The sequence below is a fragment of the Salvia splendens genome, chromosome 2 (genome assembly GCF_004379255.2).
Source record: "Salvia splendens isolate huo1 chromosome 2, SspV2, whole genome shotgun sequence".
Lineage (NCBI taxonomy): Eukaryota > Viridiplantae > Streptophyta > Magnoliopsida > Lamiales > Lamiaceae > Salvia > Salvia splendens.
Window position 1 is genome coordinate 18,775,859 of NC_056033.1, and position 17,716 is coordinate 18,793,574.

The 17,716-nt window shown below is 35.8% G+C and overlaps 1 protein-coding gene across 1 annotated transcript; it reads left to right on the forward strand.

The window, feature by feature from the left end:
* The first annotated feature begins 5,824 nt into the window (after window positions 1–5,824).
* On the forward strand, window positions 5,825–8,549 carry LOC121767902. Its single transcript, XM_042164237.1, has 4 exons — window positions 5,825–6,216; window positions 6,479–6,761; window positions 7,837–7,959; window positions 8,233–8,549. The coding sequence occupies exons 1-4, from the start codon at window positions 6,007–6,009 to the stop codon at window positions 8,340–8,342; spliced, it is 726 nt and encodes a 241-aa protein (XP_042020171.1). The 5' UTR covers window positions 5,825–6,006; the 3' UTR covers window positions 8,343–8,549.
* The last annotated feature ends 9,167 nt before the right edge of the window (window positions 8,550–17,716 follow it).

Sequence of the window (17,716 nt, forward strand, 5' to 3'; positions counted from 1 at the left end):
CCGTTGAGAGGCTTATGGCCGGGATTGGCTGCGTTCCATCAACCACTACATCACCTGAGTTCTACCTTTGCATAGCTCCTCTAGAGTTACCGGTATTTCTGATCCTGCGAGCAGTCGGCTACGATAGTCTTGCACCGTGGTAGAGTCTTCCTCTCTGTGGCGCACCTTCTTTGTTGCTCGAAATCCCGTCGGCTCCGGCAGTGGCGGCGGTCTATCGCTGATTTCCTTAGGATTTCCATGATCTCCATGGAAGGTGGAACAAACTTCCATAATTCCAGTCCTGGATATTGAGTTATTTTTACGTAGAATTATTTTCGAAACAAACCACTTTAGAGATAAATAGGAATGGATTCTTTCGATTTATGCGAAACTAGTGTCACCCGTAATTTTAAGCTATTAATTAACTAAAATTAAATTTTTTTCTAAACACTCAGCTGATTTGAACACAGTAAAATCTTCGTTAGTCTTACAAAAACAACAATATACATTTTATTCTAAAATTATAATAAATTATTTAAATAAAATTAATATTGTAAACATAATTCTTTTTCAACTTATTTGTATTTTTGAAAAGTCTAGCCTGCTAATTCATATAATTCGAATTAGAAAAAAATGAAATTATAGTTAAATAGATTTTTTTAAATGAACCAAATTTTATATTTGAATCGATCGGTTATCCAAATCTGTTTTCCAAATCTCAATATTTTTTTTAATCATCGATCATCGCAACTATTTAATTTAACAATACAAATAGTCAGAATTATGTTTTTCAACTCTGTAACAATTCAACGACGCATTCAATAATGTCAAAACCAACTAAAATAATTAACAGACACTCTTTCTCTTTCTGTCTGCCATTAGAAGGTCCGGTTTATCATTTTAGTCCGTCCGCCATTAAGAATCCTGATTTACTTTTACTATAAATATTAGTTACACCTCGCTTTCCACTAACTCATTCCCCCTCACATTCCCTCTCATTCTCCCACAGGGGCAGCGCAGTTAGTAACAGAGGGGCAGATCTTGCTGCAATAAAACTAATATATAAAAATGAGTCTCATATTCCACTATCTTTTCTCACCAATTTTCCTTTATATTTAGGGGTACTTAACCGGTTCTACGGTTCTCGGTTAACCGAAATCGGACCCGGAACCGACCGGTTGATTGTGGAACAGGAACCAGATTTTTCAGTTCCGGTTCCGGTTCTAGTACCGGTTCCAATTTTTTTGATAAAACCAGTTCCGGTTAGACCGGATTAAATTTTAATTTATATTTATAATTTTATTAATATAATGTAATATACTAATACTATTGTTCAAGTTTCTTAACCCTATTTTATAATTTAGATATTGATTTATCGATTATTTTGAGGTGTTACTCTTTTTTTGGTAATTAATTTTTAAAATTTTTAGGTATTGGATGATGAATATGTGTATTTTCATGAATTGTTATATTTTTACATGTTGGATTATAATTTTTTCGTTATTGAATTATTTAATCTTTTTTTCGAGTCAAAATTTGAATTAAAATTAGATGACAAACCGGTTCTTTGGTTCCTAACTGGAACTGACCGGTTCTTTGGTTCCTAACTGGAATCTGCCGGTTCCAAACCAGAACCGATTAGTTCCGGTTCTAGTTCCTGAATTCATAAAATTTTGTAACCGGTTAACCAGTCGAATAAGCACTCATATTTATATTTCTTAAAACCCGCACCGAACTGAGAATCCTAATGACGAAAGAAGGGAGTAACAATCAGCAATAAAAAGACAATCTATACTTAATCATATACTTCCTCTGTTTTCTAAAAATAATAAAAATAATTATTCTCATACAAAATAGGATAGTTAAAGAAGCTAGTGAAAAGAAATCAGTTTTTTGTTTCCACAAAATTTGGGTAGAGTAAAGTACAAAAAAATAATAAATACTATAATTTTCATGATAATTTACAAGTAAATAAAAATATTTGTTTTACATAAATCCAATCTTTTTCGTAAATATTAGAAAAAAAAATCGAAGAACTTGGAAGCATAAGAAATCAAGTGTCAAGAACCGAGACAATTGGACAATCATATACATACAAGTTAAAATAATACGGAGTACAAAAATAAGAGATATTGGGTTTATTTCGACAAAATAAATGTGCCACTTCTCTTCTTCGTAGTTCGTTTACAACAAACTCTACATTTTTCTTACACAAAAATTGTCCTCTATTTTACGCTATTTCTTCTCCTTTGTGCCTTCTAATTTTCTTCCCTTCTCAATTTTCATAATCCACATTCCAAAATATTGTTAGTTCTCTATTGCTGATTACGGTAAAATAGTATTCAATGTACATCCAATCTCAAATTACGAGTAATTTGAACTTTCTTTCTAATTTAATTATTTTCGATGTTTAAGATATATACATATCTACTCCTCCCGTCCCATAAAAATATGAGCAATGGATATGACACGGGAATTAAGATAAAATTGGTAAAAATAAGAGAAAGGAGATGAATGGTATGGTAAAGTAAGAGAGGGGAGGATAATGGTAGTTTAAGTAGAGTTAGTGGATAGTGAGACCTACATTATTTAATTGATACTCCCCCCGTCCCATAAAAATATGTGCACTTTCCATTTTAGCACATCCCACAAAAATATGTGCATTTCATTTATGGAAAGTTATATCAATTTAATAATGTATGCCCCACTATTCACTAACACTACTTTAACTACCATTCTCCTCCTCTCTCTTACTTTACCATACTATTCTACCCATCTCTCCTACTTTACCAATTTTGTCTTATTTCTCGTGTCATACCCATTGCCCATATTTTTATGGGATGAAGGGAGTATAACTTTCCAAAAATGGAATGCACATATTTTTGTGGGACGGACGAAAATGGAAAGTGCACATATTTTTATGGGACCGGGGGAGTATTAATTAATTTTCAGTATGTGATTTGACTTTTTAATTAATTAATATATTTTCCCAAGAGAGGTCTAGTTTAAAAACTTTATACGTTATTCATGAAATAGATTCCAACTGACCATTTTCCTGAATTACAAAATTTCTTTCTAAACTCATATTGAGGATATAATCAAACTAAACTCATTCGACACATGATTTATTTCAATAATAATCCTAGCACCACTAGACATTAATCATCACTACTCAAGATATCAAGATTTTCGGGTTACGGAAAACTCATAACTTTTGATAGGCCAATATACTCAATGTTATATCAATGATAAAAAAGCAACAACCACTAAGACCTCGTCTTTTAGTAAATATCCAAGAAAGACTTATCATCCTATTAGATTAGTTTAGTACTATACCACCTGTGTCATTTATTATCTTAGGAATAGAAATTTGCAGGACTAACACTACAACCTTTCACGATGGTAACCAAAACCTACCTAGCTTGTGAAATGCAAATTTTCTTATGAGAAGAACCTACTGCATCACCAACTGCGAAGAACATGTCCACGACCAGTATACTAAGCACAAAATTAGACTTATTTGACTTTCATACATGTAAATGCAAGTAAAACATCTTATAAATACTAAGCTCTAAGAGATTATCCTGCTGACAAAAATGAGTACTTTCTCCATCCACGAATAGGAGTCAAATTTCTTTTCGACGGGGTTTTAAGAAAAGTTAAGAAAAGTGGGTGAGAAAAAGTTAGTGGAATATGGTCCCACTTATATATACTCCCTCCGTCCCTGAAGAGTATGCACTATTTCCTTTTTCATCCTTTCTCAAAGAGCACGAGCATTCCAAATTTGTAACTCTCTTCTCTCTAATTAGGTGGAACCCATTCTCCACTAATAATACTTAAAAAACTTTCTCTATCTATCTCTCTCTTACTTTACCAATAATGCATTAAAACTCGTACTGAACCCAAAGTGCACACTCTTTGGGGACGGAGGGAGTATTATTTTTTAAAATAAAATATGAGTAGAATGAGTTAGTGGAATGTAGGACATATATACCATTTATAGTAAAAGTGAATCGGGACTCCTATTCGTGGACAGACCGAAATGAAAAAACGAGACTCATATTCATGGACAGAGGGAGGACAATGCAAGAGTTGCCAATTATACTAATTCTTTTGTTGCTATTTTTGTGGAGCAATTAGGATCTTGCTTTTGGTGAAAATAGTCTTTGGGAAAACAAGGACTAAGATTACAAACATTAATCAATAGCACCTTTATTTTGTTTATCTTTTGTTACCATATTATTGTGGTATCATTTCTTGGGTACATTTATTGTTATTTGTTGTTGTGTTGGTTTACTAGAAAATATATTAAGAACAAATATTTGGTAGTCTTATGCTCCTTTGATTCACATTATCAAGTCAGCGGATATTTACTACACCTATGCTTCGGTAGTTTAATATATTTAAAAGTATTCAATCATATAATCATCTTCCTACAAACAATTTGCCAGTTGACCAAGAAAATACACTGTCAAGCCTTAACACCATGGGAATTTACCAAACGAAGAAGAATGCAATTCTTAATCATTTATGAATAGAAAAACAAAGTAGGCCTACTACTAGAGAAATGCACGGAACACATAATTAATTGCAATCAAGCTGAGTTATAACTCTAGCTAGGTTAAGATAGATAGGTATGTACGCAATAAATCTTATAACTAATTAAATGGTCATTGAATTGTTAGTTAAACTAATCACCTTGTAGGTTATGGAGGCATTAAAGTCTACAAAATCAAGATTATAATTACTATTGATATTTTTTTTGTTTTAACATTTGGTGTAGATTATGGAGAAGAAAAGATAGAAAAAATAGGTTCAAATATGAGAGGGACAGAAGTTGAAAACTTGAAACAATAGCACCTAATATTCTGTGGAAAATATAGGTGCAATCGCACTATACATAAGAAGACAAACCAAAACCTAAGTAAGACTCATTGTTGGGCTGTTGAACAATAAAGGGTCAACCATGTAGGTCACTAACATCCCAAACTAACTCTAACCACAACCATTTTCTCTACCCAATATTTTAATTAAAACTTAGAATTGAAATTTTATGGGATGGTAATAGTAGCCTAATTCATAAGAAAGAGTTCAACTTTATGGGAGAATCGAATTCAAAATATATTATATTAATAATTTAAAAATAGTGTCGTACAAATTTCAACTAAAGGATAACAATATTTGTTCCAATCATTTCAACTAAAAGAGAACATCAACCGTGATTAGTTAAGACAGCAAGGCATAGTATAATTCTAATATATACTCCATTTTTTCTTATAATTGAGTCATTTTTCATTTAAAAAAATTCCCTCGTAGTTTAGTTATTTTCATATATAGTATAATACTCCCCCCGTTTCACAATAATTGTCACTCTTATTGTGGGCACGGGTTTAAGAAATGTAAAGAAAAATTTGTTGGAAAAGTTAGTGGAATGTGGGACCCATTTTTTATATTGGTTTTATAATAAAATGTGAGTGAAGTGAGTTAGTGGAATGTGAGACCTACTTACGATTTATGGTAAAAATGAAGTGTGACAATTATTGTGGGACGGACCGAAATGGAAAAGAGTGATAATTAATGTGGGATGGAGGAAGTAATAAATATTTTTTTTATCACTCTTACTTTACTCTCTTTTACTTTATTCTCTCTGTTTTATCCACTTTCTGCTCTATTTTCTCTACTTTTATCTCTCTCTTCCTATTTGTTTACTTAACACACTAAATATCTATTTTTAAACTCTGTGCCAAAAAGTTCCATCTCAACTGTGAGGGAATGAAGGGAGTATTAAATAGTAACATTTCAATAATAGCTTGAATTTAGATATTGAGGCTCCAACAATTGGCAGTTGGGTTAGACCTAATATACACACGTCCAACCACTAAACCCAACAACAAAAACAAATTAAAAATCACATATTGATTTATATATATTCATATGCAATGGATAGAACGTGACATCGTTATTCCCACTCCGTCTTCTCTTCATTAAAGATTTCCTCTTTTTAGTAGTCGAACAAATTGGGATCGTATGGGTTTCGATTCTGAAGAGAGGAAAACTTTATTGTATGCTGATTTATTCAAGCTAAAAGAAACTCGGGAAAGCATCATGCCGCAATGGAGGAGTCCGAGTTCGTCTGCTTCTGACAGCGACGACGAGGCCGATTTTGCCGCCGAGTTGAGTCGCCAAATGGCCGAGTGCATGCTTCAAGAAGAAGAGGCCGAAGTTCATACTACTAAGGTGATCGATTATTATAATCAAATTATTCCCTCACTTATATATTAATTATTGAAGCGTTTCATTTTCTTCATTTGTTTTAAAAAAATAATAATAAATAGCTAAAGTGTAAAAAAAATAAATTAAGCTAAAGAATAATGTAGAGAAAATTTTTTCTACACTATTCTCTGTCCTACTTTATTCATGAGTGCAGAAATGAAACGCGGAGGGAGTATATGCTTGTGGTTGTGAATTAGTAATAATAATTTAGTTTATGTGTTCTCAGTTGAAGGATCAATCGGGTGTTGGGGATTATATTGGTGTTTCGAGAGGAAGAAGGGTTAAGGGAGCTGAGTTGACTCAGCAGATACGGACACGAAAACCAGAGGTGAATTATGGTCGATACAGAGATGGTAGGTGGAGAAATGGGTCGGGAACGAAGGGGCATAGTGGTTCGGGCATGCGGGCCATCTTTCTTGGTGGACCCGGGTCGAGAAATGCACCATCCGGAACCGGTGTCTTCTTGCCTCGAGTGACTAACAACCCGGTTCACCAAAATAAGAAATCAGGTATTGTTACATTTTACTATTTCCCGTTTTATAGTGGTCTGAGTCTTCTTTTGGGCCATGCCAGGATAGTAGAGTCGTTTGATTTTTTAGTAAAATATTTTTTTATTTTATTCCTTATTTTTTTACTATATTTTCTTAACAATTCATGAAAAATCATTTTATAATGAGAGTAGTAGTACTTCCTCCGTCCCACTACAAGAGATGGATTTCTTTTGGGCACGAGATTTAAGAAAATGATATACGTTGAGTTAAAATAGAGAGAATAAAGTATGGGAAAGGAAAAAGTAAGAGACATAAAGAGAAAATAAAGTAAGAAGGAGAGAATAAAGTAAGAGAGAGGGAATAAAGTAAAAGAGTGTCAAAGTTTAGTTTTTTGTTAAAAAAAGAAATTGATCACTTGTAGTGGGACAACCCAAAATAGAAAGTTGATCACTTGTGGTAGAACGGAAGGAGTATGTTATTTTCGAGACAACTGACTGTTTGGAATGAAAGTGAGATATCTTCTTTCAAATATTTCTTATAAAAGAATCAACAATGAATAGTATATATTAAAAACTTGAATGTGATATCGAAATTATATATTTTTATAACAAAGTCGTGAAATGATGATATTATAATTATCGGCAAGCAATTATGTTGATTAGGACAAATAACTTAAATTCATTTTGAAAATGGGGACTTTCGAATAACTGATAGTTTTTGTTAGGTGTATGGATGGAATGTCCTTTTATCATTTACTTTATTGTTGATGACATTTTGAAACCACAACTGAAAGCAACTTCTCCACATTAAATCCCAATAGTAATTTTTTAATTTATTATACCATGCTTATCAACCAGACGTCATACATTAAATATACGTGTGTTACAACATAGTATACGATGAATTGTATTGAAAATGAAATATTTCATTTAAACTGGAATAATGGGAATATTTTGTTAGACCATGTTCTTGGCCATTTGTAACTCCACCCAATAAATTCTCCTGCTAACTCAAAAAGACTCATCAAGAAAATAAAAAAGTTACACAAAGTCGATGCATCTTTAAAATCATTAGTGTACGTGTGTTTGAACAGGTCTATCGACGGTTCTGATTCCGACGAGGGTTCTCGAAGCTCTCGAGCTTCACTTTACAAAGTTTCCAGATTCCGCCATCCCACTATCGATGTCCGCATCTACCAATCACTCTTCACCTAGAGGTAACATTCACATCAACGTTTTGATTTGGATCTTCAGTTCCGGAGAGAAGCATAGCAGGAGATGTTGTTACTTACAATTTTAATATTTTATTTATAAATTATAATATTAAAATATCAGATTTTTTTTAATAAAATAATATTCTGATATGTTGTTAGTAACAACACCCCTAGTATGCTTTTCTCCAGAGCAGAGAATCCAAATTCCACATTGAATGATCACTCTACTTATTAGATACATATAAAATGCAAACGATTTAATGTTGTACTTAGCAGATGAAAGGATGAGATCGGAAGGACAGGGGGATAATCATACAATGTTTGAAGTGGAGCCACCAAACAAAATTGATGCGATGCAAATACTACCCCAAGAATGGACTTATTGAGAAGATTGATATTTCATCAATTATATCATTATATTTTAATTTGAAGAAAAATACAGTAGTTTGCATATATAATCCCAAAGAATATCTAAGTAGCCAACAAATATTAGCAATGACTCTTTGGGTTTGTTGTTTCATCACATGTATAGTAGTAGGAATGCAATCCCAAACTAAAAATAAGAATTAAGCAGTCAAAATTGCACCATCATATTACTCTGTGTAATTAAGAATTAAGCAGCCAAAATTGCACCATCATATTACTCGATGTGTAATTAAAACTTAAAGCTTGTATATTACTACCTCCGTCCCACATTAAGTGTCACATTTTGCCATTTCGGTCCGTCCCATAATATGAGTCATATTTCACTTTTACCATAAATGGTAAGTATATCACACATTCCACCAACTAATTCAACTCACATTTTATTATAAAACTAATATATATAAGTGGGACTCATAGTTAACTAACTTATTCAACCCACTTTTCTTTACATTTCTTAAAATTCGCGTCCACACTAAATATGACACTTAATGTCAGACGGAGGTAGTAAAAAAGATAAGTAATTAAAAAAAAGAAAATTCAGAGAATACAAACTACTTTGTGCATGTGTAAATGGAAGCAGAAAATGAGCATAAATACATCCTAAAGATGATTAGATAATACGATCATGGAACTCGTGCATCAATGATTTCATATACGCTGCATTCAACCAGTGATCAGCCTATCGAGATGATGCCCAAACGCTTTCAAAAGGCCACCATTGTCTTCGTCATCGAAAGAGCTTCGTGTGAGCATCTTACACGCCTGAATCGGAGTCCGGTGGAGAGAGTTATGGCCGTTTTACGAAAGCCCGCAGTGCAGAAAATGTCCCCCGGATGGGTGACTTTCGGCCACCAAAAGCCACCTGGACGGGTGACAAAACTAAGGCGTCAACGATCCAGAGGGATTCCACCCGAACGGGTGGCTCACGCAAAGGCTAGTTTTTGTGGGCTTTATTGGAATTTGAGCCTAAGCTTTAAATAGCACATTTTGTAATGGTTGAACATTGAATTAAAATATTGTGAGATTTGTTCTTCCCCTTTGAGGGTTTGTATCCAATTCTTAGTTTCTTGGTTGATTTTCCCATCAAATTGCTAGTACAAATATGAAATTCTCGTCAATTGCTAGTTCAAGTATGAATCAAGTAGAAGTATTTTGAGGTTTGTGGTTTCCTTGAAGGTTTAGCCATGGATATTGATAGCATGGTGTAAGTGTCTTTATCTTATTCCATCAGTGGCATACATCTTCCTTTCCATGTTCAGCATCTCTTGATCATTCATCCTTTCTAGTTTAGATTTAATTTTTATGGTGGGATTCCACGTTCATCATCTCTTGATCATTCATCCTTTCTAGTTTAGATTTAATTTTTATGGTTGGATCTACTTTATCTTTTGTTTCTCCGTAAAAATTGAAAATTAAAATAGCAAGATCAATCACCAATTTGAATTTTTCTTTGAAAATGGATCTCAAATACATTCTGTATCATTAGAAATTGGACCTCTCCAAAAGTAAGACTAAAGATTCAGCCACTTGCACTAATGGAGGATTAGAATTAAATTTAATGCAATTAAATTTAAATTCAAATCCTTTGCAACAAAATTTCGTTCCTCTACACCGATTTGACGAAGCAAGCTAGGGCGAAGAGTGGAGGCGGAGGCGGTAAGAGGCCGCGGCGAAGTGGAGGTGGAGGTGGAGGTGGAGGCGGAGGCGGCATGGAATGTGAGAATTTGTGAGAGCAGAATGAATTTTTGGATTGGAGCGCATAATCATTTGGAGGAATGGTGCACTATTTATTAGCACTACAAATACTTGCAGGCATACATGGTAGATAGTATAGCTAAACGTCAGTGCCAGGATATCGAACACAAAGAATAAGATTGCAACTGGTTATCATATACTATCCAGAAACATGGAGTGTTTGGTTTTCGATTTATAAACTAGACATAAATAAATAAACAACTAATAGAAAGTATATAAACAAAATAATACAAAGCAGACTAAAGAATGTAGAGTTTTAGGATCCAACAACGACCACCTTATTAGGAAAGTCACGATTTTAGGATAAGCCATCTCTCGAGTGCACCTATCCAGTAGATTAGACTCTAACTATCAAAGTCTCCTTCCAATAGATTAGATTTTAACTCTTTAAGTTCCTAAGCCTCAAACCCTCACAAAGGGTCCCCTCTCTCGAGTGCAGATAAACCTATATGTTGTACTCGTTTCTTTTACCACGTAAAACTAGTTATCTTTCGATTAATCTAGATAAATGGACATAATTCTAAAGTTGGCCAGTCAAAAGAATAATAAAAGCACAAGAACAAGCAAAACAATCACAGGAGCTAGGAAAATGTTTAATTCAATAAATCAAAACATGTACATAATAGTCTTCACCAAAAAATCTACAAATGATATTTAACTACTCATAAACAAGTAGTAAAAATAATAATAAAATTACTAGACATGAAAGAAATTGATAAAGCCCAAGGTTGAATCTTCAATCTTCAGTCTTCTCTTGCCTAGATCTGCAGAACTCCGCTTCAATGGAAGGTGGAGGAATTCAAGTGTGGAAGATGGGATGGAATAATGTGTAGAGAGGGGAATATTGGAGGCTCTGAGATAGAGAATATGAATTAGGTTTGGATATTTATAGGCTGGAGAAAGGTTCATTTTTAATAATTTTCGTGCCCTACAAGAAATGTGAGAGATTTGGATAACAATTTATTTTCTTCCTTGAATTTTTGCCTAAATTTTTGCTAGCATAACTACATTGCGCAATGTTCGTAGAATGGTCATAACTTTTCTCCACAGAACTCCATGCGAAGCTCTTTCGAAGAGGAAGAGAATGGTATGTATTAATCACTGATTGGACTCCAAAACAACTGGGAAACTCGGCTTGAATGATGCTGCTGCACCGGCCTTTATGCACCTTTTTCAGTCTTTTTTTTATCATTTCTTAACAAACACGTCAAAAATACCAAAACGTATAATATATGAAATTTAAGAATATAATTTGCATGATTTACATTTATGCATGATCCCACTTAATTTAATTCACACATTGGAAGCTTAATCACATTAACTCACATAACCCACAACAACTAATTTCACATAATTAACTCAAACACATAGAGACTCAATTTTCACAAAAGAGATTCTCATTCAACATCCACATTAATTAAAATAAAATAAGCCATCAAATAAAAGTTAAAAAAGGCACAATTTTCTGGGTGCTACAGATTTACAGTTCAACCATGGAGATAAGGTGTTCTAGAAAGTATCTCCATCGAAGGGGATAACGAGGTTTGGCGTAAAGGGAAAGTTGAAGCCACGTTACGTATGGCCTTATGAAATTCTTGAGAAGGTGGGACCCGTAGCGTAAAGGTTGGCACTACCACCAAGTTTTGGGACTGTGCATAACGTTTTCCATGTATCGCAATTAAGAAAGTACGTGTTCGATCCCAAACACGTGGTACATCAGGAGGAGATGATATTGAATCCCGACTTGAGTTATGAGGAGAAGCCCGAAGCTATTCTGGACAGGAAAGTGCAAGAATTGAGGAATAAATCAATCGCGTCCGTGAAAGTTCTTTGGAAACATCATGGTCACGAGGAGGCTACTTGGGAACTCGAGGATAAGATGCAAGAGAAATACCCGGAGTTGTTCGTTAGAAATGAGTAAATTTCGGGACGAAATTTCTGTTAAGGTGGGTAGAATGTAACACCCGTACTTTTAAAGTACTAAATTAAAGCATGTCATGAAATAATTAATATAAAATATTTATGCATGCTATGTTTTTCGTTAATGTGCTTTGGAATGTAGTATGGTAGTTATGTGATGGTGTGATTTGGGACGTCCTTTTTATGTAATTGTGGAACTTTGGAGACGTGTGAATGTCTCGTTAAAATAATGGTGACGATATTGCTATACTTAGCATAATGAATGAGATGTGGGAGACGAATATTTTTATGGAAGATGACACGCGTAATCGAGGAACGGTCGAGGAATTTATATTTGGAACAACACCAAATATAAATTGTGACGTTGGGCTTTTTTTTAATCTTTGTGAAGAACAAGATAACGAAATTTAATAAAGCTTCCGTGAATTTTAATTATCGAAAGAAATGCGGGAATATAAAGTACGTATAGATTTTTTTGGGCTTCTCAAATTAAATTAGAGTCCAATGAGTATATAAAAAAATGGCTTGGGCCCTAACTATTTAAGAATCTAACTAATTAATAATATTATCAAACTTGGGTTTACAACCAAATGAGCCCAAAACAATTTAATTAAATTAGGAGCCCAATTCTTTCCAAACAAATGGGAGCAAGCCCAAGTAGCTTTTCTTCTTCCTCTCCCTCATGGCCGACGCCCTCTTCAAGTGGAGACCCTCCAATCTTCAACTTCTTCACCTTCCACCTCCCACAATTAATTCTACAAAATCAAGAGTCACCCATGTTATAATTTATGTTCATTCATCATTCCACTACTCTTCTACTTCAACATTTCAAGAAAGAAAAAAATTGAGAGAGAGGGCCGAGAGATAGAGTGAGAGCCGAAAGAGAAGGAAGTAGGAACTGCTACCATTCTTGCTCCTCCACCACCAAGTTCAATCCTTCTTGAGGTATAATCTCTTTTCAATCCCCAAAGCATGAATTTTTAGTATATATATATTTCCTACATCATTTCGCAATTCACCTTCCACAAGTAATTCAAACAATTTAACAATCAACATAATTGAACACTCGCTGTATGTAATCGAAAGTCCGAAAGAACATAACTTGGTAATAAAAACATACCTTGCGGGACGTTCAGGTTAAGTACGGGGCTGCCCGGAGGGAATCAGGGCTTTTTCAGGCTTGTGCGGGGCTGTTCGGGTCAGCGGCAGGGACGCCCCTAGGCTGTCCGACCACCGACGGCTCGCTGTGGACGTCGGCGGTGGCCGGTGAAGCCGGCTGGAGCAGAGGAGCTCGATGGCGACAGTAGCGTAGCGGCTTCCCGGCGAGACAGCGGTGGCGTCGCGTCTTCCCGACGAGACAGCGGTGGCGTCGCGTCTTCCATGCAGTAGCGGCCTCGTGTTGCCGACGGCGAGCGGCCGACTGAAGTGGAGCTTGTCGGAGTTAAGTTGAAAGGCGACGGGATTCATTGGAGAAGCCGGCACCAGCAACAACGGACGGCGACAGTAGTGACGGAGGAACGGCGGCGTGGAAGGAATTGAAGAGACACCGACGGATTTGGATGAAATTCGCTGGTTTATGTCGGCGAGAGAGAGAGAGAAGGAAGAGAAAGATAGGGAGAGAGAGAGAACGAGCGTAAGCGGCCGACCGGAGGAAAGAACGAGGAGCCAACGGAGGAAAGAACGAGCGTAAGCGGCCGACCGGCGTCGCACGCGACGCCTTGGGCGGCCGGTGAATAATCGAAAATGCACGAAAAACTGAGAAAACGAATTAAAAGATTTTACTTAGAGATTCTAAATATCTTCGTTACCGAGATTTGATGGGTACTTTATGTATTTTCCGAAAAGGTGGTTCGTACAGCCGCTAAGGTCGGAACGAGAAGCTACTAAGAAAAACTCTAAGCTTTTGAGGTGGGCTTTATTACTTAATCTCTTTTATTTGAAATGATATGTTTATGGTGAAATAAGGGTGGTTTTAAATATTATGTCACGCCGTATTTTATGTTTTTGAATTGCCTATCTGATTTGTCTACTAGAATAAAGTTCTACTAGACTTTGATGGTTAACGAATCCGAGTCTAACTAGGGGCTAAGCCCTACTTAGGCTAGTGCACTGATGGGGATCGTGAGCCGTCCTCTAGGTCGGCCGGTCCAGAGATCGAGTTTGTGGCCACATTCTCGTTTCACATGATGGTTCAGATATGGTATATGATGGAGGATGATGTTTGTCTGCGCGGACACTATTTTAAGGAATGATTTTAGTGTTTCTCGGCCTTAAGTAAAACCCGAGTTTCACTCAATGATGGCTTGACATAACTTAAACGATAAATGTATTTCGGGCATGAGTTCACTGGGTGCATCAAGTACTCAGCCCCTGCATATGTTTTCCCTATGTGCAGGTTGAGCAAGGACGGGAGGCGGAGGATGTTGAGCAATGAGCCAAGATTTTTATTCAATAAATGTTCCGGTTACTACTGTGTCCTCACACATAGTAGTAAACAAACTCTCAATTGCTTCCGCTACTCTAAGTCTTAAGAATTTTTACTTTTTCTTTAAGTTGTTGAACTATGTCATTCACACTATGTTACTTCGTGATTTGAAACTTTGATTTGATAATGGAATTTCGTCTTTTGATCTATATGTCGTACTTCTTTGATTGCTACCCCTTCTTCCCCGCTTCTTAATTCCCCCACTAGTCGCGATCCACCGTGCTTTCGATCCTTAGGAAGTGCGGTCGTGACACCTGGTTTTTGGTGTCGTTTTCGTCCGTTTCCACTTGTTGTGTCTACAAAAACTCAACAAACTCATCAAAACATTGAAATATGCACTTTTAAACATCTAAAAAACTTGCAAAACTACGAGTTTATCAACATTGCTCAGCTCCAAGGATTTGAAGTATTTGGTTCATAACAAAATGTATACATGCTTTAGAAAAGTATTTATGGCCTAAAGCAAAGTAGCCGACAATAGTACTTAAAATTCGGTGAAAGTTGTCAAAAATTGGTTTCTGCAGATGTTTGTATGACAGTTGTGTGTTTGTAAGGAAGCATAAGAACAAGGCTTCATTGTATCTACTACTGACCTGAAATCAAAGATATTAGCTAGGTCAAGGATCAGTGATGCACTATTTATTAGCACTAAAAATACCTGCAAGCATGCAAGGTTCAGTACCAGGATATCGAACACAAGGAATAAGATTGCAACTGGCTATCATATACTAAGCGTCATATACTATTTAGAGACACGGGATTTTGGGTTAGATTGATTAAACTAGAGAAAAATAAATAAACAAATATCAAAAACATAAAAACAAAATAATACAAAGTAGGCTAAAGAATGTAGAGTTTTAGAATCCAACCACTACGACCTAGTTATGATTAATCTCACAGAACCTTTACCTTTTTTTTGTCTCTATGATTATTAGGAAAGTCGTGATTCTAGAATAAGCCCTCTCAAGCGCACCTATTTAGTAGATTAGACTCTAACTATCAAAGTCTCCTTCCAATAGATTAGATTCTAACTCCTTAAGTTCCTAAGACTCAATCCCTCACAAAAGGTCCCCTCTTTCGAGTGCAGATAAACCTATGTGTTGTACTCGTTCCTTTTACCATGTAAAACTAGTTATCTCTCGATTAATCTAGGTAAATGAACATAGTTCTAAAGTTGGACAGACAAAAGAATAATAAAAGCACAACAACAAGCAAAATAATCACAAGAGCTGGGAATAAGTTTAGGGTTTAGGGTTTAGGGAATAAGTTCAATTCAATAAATCAAAACATGTTCATAATAGTCTTCAACAAAAAAATCGACAAAGGATGTTTAACTACTCATAGACAAGTAGTAAAAACAATAAAAGTACGAGACATGAAAGAAATTGATAAAACCCAAGGTTGAATCTTCAATCTTCAGTCTTCTCTTGCCTGGATCTGCAGAACTCCGCTTCAATGGAAGGTGGAGGAATTTAAGTGTGAAAGATTAGATGGAATAATGTGTAGAGATAGGAAGATTGGAGGCTCTGAGATAGAGAATATGAATTAGGTTTGGATATTTATAGGCTAGAGAAAGGTTTATTTTTAATGATTTTCATGCCCTACAAGAAATGGGAGAGATTTGGATAACAATTTATTTTCTTCCTTGAATTTTTGCCTAAATTTTCGCTTGCTTGACTGCATTGCGCAATGTTCATAGAATGGACATAACTTTTCTCCACAGAACACCATGTGAAGCTCTTTCGAAGAGGAAGAGAATGGTATGTATTAATCACTGATTGGACTCCAAAACAACTAGGAAACTCGGCCTGAATGATGCCGCTGCACCGGCCTTTATGCACCTTTTTCAGTGTTTTTTTATCATTTCTTAACAAACACGTCAAAAATACCAAAACGTATAATATATGAAATTTAAGAACATAATTTGCATGATTTACATTTTAAACGAACCAAATCTAGTTCTTAAAAACATGCAAAATCCGTGTTTGTCAATCAGCTAAAGGGAGATTCTGAAATGAATGATCTGGGTGTTGCTAAGAGGTGATGATTGAGTGAATATTGGAGAATAATTGATTGCATTATTGTCCAAAAATAGAATGATTACCTTTGATTGTATTTACCTTATGAGGTGATGATTACCTTTGATGATGATTACCTTTGATTGTATTTACCTTAGATAGACTATATTCTCACCTATATAATGAGGTGATGAATTACATTGTAAACATAACACAAGAAATACAAAGTCTTTTACTACGAAATACCTTCTCTCAAACTATGCATCGCCTTATGAATCACACACCTCTCGATTACCATCTTTAAGATGGTATCAGAGCAGGTTTATTCGGGCATGAGACTCAGAAAATTATCATCACAGTGTCGAGTACCTTTCCCGACCTTTTGAACCTGCAAAACACAGCCACAAAAAAATGTCAGATTCCGAATATAAAACACCACCAAAAACCAACCAACCCATAACCCTTTCAGCCGAGCAATTCGCTGAATTCATGAGACTGAATATATCTCACAAAACCCCAAACGACCAGCCTTCATCTATAGAATCACTAGGCGAGGTGTGCCTGACAGAAAAGCTCAATGGGGACAATTACCCCCTATGGGCAAAACTGATGAGAAGGGGGATCCTAGGGAAGGGTCTGGCGTCTCACATAACAAGAGTTACAGACCCTCCCCCACCGAACGACCCAACCTACAACCCGTGGCAGCAGCGAGACGATTGCTGTTTCAACTGGATCATCAACAACATCGACGCCAACCTCGTCAATAAGGTCTCCCAATACGAAACGACCTATGACTTATGGGATAGTCTGGCCACAACGTGCGGGAGTGGCGCCGACCAATTCCAATATCGGACCTGCTCTGTTTAGAGAGTCTATGGCAAAAACTCCAAGATCTATGGATCTCAATTGACACCAGGGATCCTAACCCAATGGATACTCCCTCCAGTATTGAGAAATACAACCAGAATACACAAAGACATAGATTATACCAGTTCGTATGGGCATTAGAAGACCACAGATACGATAAAATCAAAAGAGAGATCCTGAACATGGATCCAATACCGACGGCGAGGAAGGCATACGGACTGGTCAGAAGAGACTCCGTCAATGAGAAGCTGCCCAATCTAGAACCCAAGGAATCTGGAATCGGAGTCGG

Bases quoted from the DNA above. Each gene is read 5' to 3' on its own strand.
- LOC121767902 (XM_042164237.1), top strand. From the start codon at position 6,007: ATGGGTTTCGATTCTGAAGAGAGGAAAACTTTATTGTATGCTGATTTA. The intron at 6,762-7,836 runs GTATTGTTACAT...GTGTTTGAACAG, and splicing joins TCACCAAAATAAGAAATCAG to GTCTATCGACGGTTCTGATT. The intron at 7,960-8,232 runs GTAACATTCACA...TGTACTTAGCAG, and splicing joins CAATCACTCTTCACCTAGAG to ATGAAAGGATGAGATCGGAA.